The 6,300-nt window shown below is 37.1% G+C and overlaps 2 protein-coding genes across 2 annotated transcripts; one reads left to right on the top strand and one right to left on the bottom strand.

The window, feature by feature from the left end:
• Positions 1–1,189: 1,189 nt before the first annotated feature.
• LOC105134569 (CASP-like protein 1C3) lies at positions 1,190–2,760 on the bottom strand. The gene is made up of 3 exons (XM_011039026.1): positions 2,127–2,760; positions 1,924–2,026; positions 1,190–1,748 (listed from the first exon to the last, which is right to left on the bottom strand). Exons 1-3 carry the CDS (start codon positions 2,279–2,281, stop codon positions 1,491–1,493), a joined length of 516 nt encoding a protein of 171 aa, XP_011037328.1. The 5' UTR covers positions 2,282–2,760; the 3' UTR covers positions 1,190–1,490.
• A 162-nt stretch (positions 2,761–2,922) lies between these two features.
• Positions 2,923–4,077, top strand: LOC105134568 (riboflavin synthase-like). Its single transcript, XM_011039025.1, has one exon. The coding sequence runs from the start codon at positions 3,071–3,073 to the stop codon at positions 3,893–3,895; it is 825 nt and encodes a 274-aa protein (XP_011037327.1). The 5' UTR covers positions 2,923–3,070; the 3' UTR covers positions 3,896–4,077.
• Positions 4,078–6,300: the final 2,223 nt, after the last annotated feature.

Here is a 6,300-nt window from a genome sequence, read left to right as displayed (position 1 = left end):
GCTTTAATAGCAAGCAGGCTAGAGATAGGTGCTGAGAGAACAACAACATTGCTATAGTGAATTATGAACCCCAAATCTGTCCTCCTCGTGTGACTATTAGGAGGCAATTGCCTTTGATTAAGAGAATTAAGGAGTATTGAGCTTAACATTTATGAAGTATTTAGATAAAAAGAAGAGAAGAGGGAGCATAGAGTAAAGAGAGGGAGTGACTGATTTTGTTTTAGAGAATACTAATTTAGTTTTAGGGTTAATAAAAAAATCATATTTATATATATATTTTTTTTTAAGTATTGATCTAGTTGAACAAGTTTGGTTTCATTTAATTTGGTTTAATCAGTTTTAAATTTTAAAAACCAAAATCAAACTAAGTTAAAACTTTTTTATGATTTTTTAATTAGTTAATTTAATTTTTTTAGTTTAATCAATTATTTAGGTTTTTTGCTTGCTCTTAATTTAACCGATTGGCAACGTTGCAAGCGCAACTCATAAAATATGACAACCACATATGTGCTCACATGTGACCCACACACATCAACCACTTTTTTTTAATAGTATTTATTATCAATTAAAATATCAATTTTCCCCTCAATGTACCTGCCTGATTATAACAAGAGAGACAGATTGAACTTCTGCTGCATCCGTCCAAGCTATGTCTTGACGACTTCTCTTTGGATGTGTAGAATAAATGTTCAGTTCGGGGCAAAGAGTTAATAGTTTTGAAAGCAAAGTGATGGAAGAAGAAAACGACACAGTAATTTATTACAAGAAAAAGAAAATCTTTCGTGCTTGGGCTACCAGCTATAAAAAACCCAATTTCCATATAAATTTCTTTCATTTTCAAGGCCTTGTGGTGAAGCTTTATGTATTAAATTATTGTCTGTGCCATGAAAGGTTTTTCTTGACTGATAATCTATCGTCCATCCTTTTCTCTTATAAATGTTCTTATTTCATCTTCAGAATGCCGATCGATCTTATATCATCTGCATAGGTTGAGAATCTTCTTTGAAGAACAATCCAAGACTAGTTATATGCAGAATAACTTCTGCAGAATCAATTTATGGCATGTTCCTTGTTAGAACTATGTCATTTAAATAGGGAAACATCTATTTTCATGTGGTTTAAAGAAATATCATTTCATTTGAAAACCATTTATGGGCTTGAGAAGCTGAATTCAAAGAGGAAATTGGAGTTATAAATGGCATTTCAGTAGCCATGACATTGATCAGCAAGAAAGTTCTGTAAGATGTAAGATCAGCTAGAATATTGTCTTCCCTTCTTCTGATACCACTAGATAGCACAAACGTCTCATTGAATCTTTGCAAATGGCCATTGTTAGGCATTTTATTTGTGATATAGCTTCCCTTAAAGGACGAGGAAAGCATTTTGATCAATACAATTCTGAAAAAGCATCTACTAAGGCCAAAATTTTTAAACGGGCATCCTGCAAACCATTGAATGAAAATGCAAAGGACTGGCTATGATTTCAGGAACTAAATCCCAGGACTTGATAGCCTACAAGGCGTTTTTCCAAGAAGAGAATTTAGGAAAGTGTAAATAGTGTAGAGCAGCAGAATTATGTAAGTTATGATTGCAATGAAACCAGCAACTAATGCTCCTGTTACTTGGTTGCAGTACTTGGCGACTTGGCCACAGACAGGTAGCCAACCTGCACTAGAATTCCCTTTCTTGCCTACCTGAGCAACCGCCAAGGCCGCCGAAATGCTTGAAATGAGCAGCATGGTAAACACCTACTTGAAAAAAAAAAAACAGAGAAAAACGAAGAATTTTTATGAGTAAGATTATGAAAGGTTTCCTGCATTCTGCTGTGCCTGAAATCGCTTCGTAATATTTGCTCTGGAGTTCGATATTGAACTGAAGCAATTAAGTTAATGAAACAAATCAAAGCTGTGTGCTGCATATTACCAAATCCAAGGCCAGAACTAATCTCCGTAGCGGACTCTCTGAAGGGATAAACAGAGCAAGAAAACCATAGACAGTAACAATTGCATTTGCTATCACAAAATACCTGCAGAAACCCTTTTCAGTAACCAATACAGAGGTGCTAGAGAAAAAAGCCTATGGAAGCAAACAGACCCTTTTCAGTAACTATAAATGAACTAACTTACTTGAAGGCTGGTGTGTCAGAGTATTTTGCTTCATATGATAGTGCAAAGAATGAACCTTTCTCATGGCTTGTAGCCATGATAATTACTGCTGCAAGTGTAGCACCGAAGGCAATAAGCCTTAGCAGGAGGCTGAGTAGCCTCTTGGGTTTGACCATTGATGATAACCTGAAAGTTTGAGTGCACTAAAAGTATTGAAAGTTGTGATTGTAGACAAGGTTGGAATATAAAACAGAACTGTTGGAGGCAGATGAGAAAATATGTTTCTTTATAGGGTTGTTACGTAAGAAGGCAGGTACGGAGGGTGGTGGTGATAGGTGCACTAGTTCAGGTCCTTGATTGTGCATTGTTAGTTGAATTTCTCATCTGTCACCAGCACCGTCCAGTTAGAGTTTTTCTACCTTTTCTGCTATGCAGACTTGTTAGGGTAAGCAACCTATGGCTCATGGGGTTAGTGTTTCTTGATGCAGATGAATATCGCATGGCTATGGCTATGATTAATGGAGGAAGAAAGTATCCACATTGTATCATGTAATCTATCACTTATTAAATGATTCATGTATGAACATGATGCGCGTAATTCACTTATTCAGGAACATGCCAACCTAGACCCTGGATCATAGTCAAAAATAGAGAATTTTGAAAAATTCGGAAGAACTACGCCAAGGAGCCATTGAGCAGATGAAAAAAGCACGTGACCACTTACGAAAAATGGAAATAGAAGCGGATCAATTTCGAGTGAACAAATGCTATGAGATAGAAAATAACAATAACAAAACCATTCATTTTGAACAACAAAGAGAGAGCTATCAAGTTCGACAACGAGTTTTCCATTGGGCCTTACAAGGAGTTGGGACTTTGAATAGTTATAACGAGTTACATTTTCAGTCGACTTGAGTCAAAACCTTCAATTTTTTTCTCAGCAACCAAACAGACAAGAGAAGAGGATGGCTGCGCTCTCTTTCTCTCTTACTCCTCTCTCCAAAACCCCAAAATTCTCTCCTTCAAAAACCCCGACAACAAAATCAACAATCCTAAACGTCCTCCCTTACAAACCGCTCAATGTCAACAAGTTCTCTACAATCTCAAAACCCAACTCCTTCTCTCTGACCGTTACAAAACCCTCAAAAAACCTGAAACCCAAATCCCATTTTCAACCAATAAGGTCCCTTTTCACTGGCATAGTTGAAGAAATGGGAAAAGTTCAAAAATTGGGAGATACCAAAGATGGTGGCGTTGACCTTAAAATAGCGGCAAAAACAGTGCTTGAAGGTGTAAATTTAGGTGACAGTATTGCAGTTAATGGGACTTGCTTAACTGTCACTGATTTCACCAATCAAGATTTCACTGTGGGGTTATCTCCTGAAACTTTGAGAACATCTTCTCTAATGGAGTTGAAGACTGGATCTTTGGTTAATTTGGAGAGGGCAGTCCAGCCTAGTAGTAGGATGGGAGGGCATTTTGTCCAGGGTCACGTGGATGGCACGGGTGTGATTGTCGAGAAGGTGCCAGAAGGTGACTCATTGTGGATCAAAGTGAAAACAGAAAAGGGGTTGTTGAAATATATTGTGCCAAAGGGGTTTATTGCAGTGGATGGGACTAGTTTGACAGTTGTTGATGTTTTTGAGGAAGAGGGATGCTTTAATTTTATGCTGGTGTCTTATACACAGCAGACAGTTGTTGTTCCTTTGAAGGAAGTTGGACAGAAGGTGAATTTGGAGGTGGATATTTTGGGGAAGTATGTCGAGAGGTTGCTTAGTAGTCGTTGCTGATTCCTCCAAGAGTTCTTCATCATACAAAAAGGAGGTAATGGGCGTGGTTTTGATGTTTTGAATTTGGTTTTTATTTTTTCATTTTTTTGTTTTAACTTCACTGAAATGAAATTTGAATAAAGATGATGGATTTTTGGGTTGATGTTATTTTAAATGATTTATGATATTTGTGGATTTTTCTCTATGAATGTTAACGCGGTTATATTTATTTGTGTGTTTTTGCATTAGAATTGCCTGGTTTTGTTTATATCAAGTAGGAGATATCAAGTGGGAATATGATTTTGATAGGAATTTGGTATAGAGTGAAGTTGTGTGTGCTTTTGAAGTTGTCCTGATGATCTAGAATGTATGGGGAAAAAAAATTATAGATTGGTCTTTCTTGTTGTTATAACCAGAGAAGAATAAATCTGCAGAAATCCTGTTCTTCATTTCATACTTAGTAGCATTTTGGAGAATACAGTTTGCAGGATTGCGTTCTTGGCCTTTACTAGCTGAGCAAGAGTGTCTTCAGATTAAGTTCTAATTTTTATCTATCTAGTTTGTGGAAATGGCAATTCTGAACACTCCCAACATTTTTATTGTGAAGCAATGATGTTAGCAACAATCAAACTTTGTTTCTTCTCTTTCCATACTTTTATTTTCAACTCAAGAACCTATAGATAATGAAAAAGGAGTAGATGATTTAGGGCACCATGGGACTATTAAATTGAGAGCTGCGCTGCTTTAAAAGTAAAAGGAATCAAGTGGGAAAGGTTTGGAATAAAGCCCTAGAAGTCTAGAAGGATGACCATGAGGAAATTAATTAAAAGCTGAATGTGTTCAAATTAACCCCTAAGAAAAATTAGTAAGGTTTGCCAGTCAGCCTAGAGTGGCTGCGTGGTAGCCTTGTGGATGGCCAAGTCGAATATTATCTATGACCTAATTTCAGTTTTAGATTTAAAACTTTGGTTTTGTTTCGTTTTGTTTCTTTTCTTTTTCTTTTCTTTTGAAAAGAAAAGTTATCTCGACCGGAAATGCTTAATGGTTTCAGGTCTTTGCCTTTTCAATTGGTTGATTTTCTTATCTTTTTCCTCCTCCATTTGTAAAATCATCAAGCTGACTACAATTGTGGCGACATCACTGCTGTTGAAATCAGTAGCAAAATCAGTAGTGTAACAGATTTGCTACTGAAAATATTACATTCGTAAGCGATGTATTACTGCCATTTCAAACTAGGAGTGTGCAACAGGGTTTTTGAAGTTCTTTGGTGTTAAACATTGAGCAACGCACCCTATATGGAGGCTTACCATAATCCATAAGCTGTCTTTATTTCCCTCTTCAATAATAGGTAATTTTATAATTTACTTTAAATTTTATTGTTTCCCCCAAAAGAGAGAGTGATGTGATAATTCTCATAGCATCTTAGAAATCTGAGTGATGGTGTGCTAGAGCTCATTTGAGTGATGGGATTTGAAGTTTTTCATTGCCACTTGATAGTATTCTCGTGGACAGGAGTTTTAGTGTAGATATTGCTCTTTGGGAAATTAAGAGATCTGTTGGGAGATGTCAAAATGGCTCAAGAGGTGGTAGTGGCATCCATTCTTAGACCTCAGAAAGAATCGAGGCTTGTTCGCCTGAGGCTACCTGATCATAATTTACTGCATGATTCTGGCGGGTACTTGGCTTGGAGAATTTGTATTTCAGGTTAGTTATTCATCAACCATCGATGCAGAAATGTGGGCTGTCATAACATGTTCGGAGGGGGCTTGAGATGGGGTTTTAAGCAGCTGCATACACAGATTGATTCTGCCGTCCCTGTCGAGATGTTGTGGGAAGAAGTTTGTGCTTCTATTCCCTTGCTACTCTGGCAAGGGAACTTCCTAAACAAAATTGAGCCTTCAAGACTTGGTATGCCTTGATAGGGTAACTGTAACCCTTTTGTGTTCCTAGTGCTGATGGATTCCTCAATGCTTCCTTCTCTTGGAGAAGTAGTGCTTGGTTGCCTAGAAAGAAAGGAAACAGGTGGGCAACTGGCAAGTGCTAAATTCTATGTAGTGTTCGCTCATTAGTTTCCACTTCCATAATCCAAACCTCACTTTGATTAGCACAAAGACTCCATAAATTCACCTTGTGCCTCTGGATAATGCTGCAATGGACGGTGTCTCTTGTGTGAAAATTTGGGCGGCCAAGTCTTCATCTTTTTTATGTTTAATCTCTTGAACAAAGTAGCTTAGCTAAGATTCACAAATTCTGAAAAAGAGGAAGAAATTGGAGCATGATAAAGGAGGAGGATTCAATTTTCCATTTTAAGAAATGAGCAGAAGGCCATGGAGACAAGGTGTGCAGAGGAAGAATTGGGGATCTCAAATGTTTCTTTAAATCTAAATTGTCGAATTCAAATTGAGTGATTGTCATTAAATGTATAA

The sequence above is a fragment of the Populus euphratica genome, unplaced genomic scaffold (genome assembly GCF_000495115.2).
Source record: "Populus euphratica unplaced genomic scaffold, PopEup_1.0 scaffold213.1, whole genome shotgun sequence".
NCBI classification, from domain to species: domain Eukaryota; kingdom Viridiplantae; phylum Streptophyta; class Magnoliopsida; order Malpighiales; family Salicaceae; genus Populus; species Populus euphratica.
The sequence above is the reverse complement of the archived record's forward strand: the minus strand, read 5'-3'. Positions and strand labels throughout refer to the sequence as shown.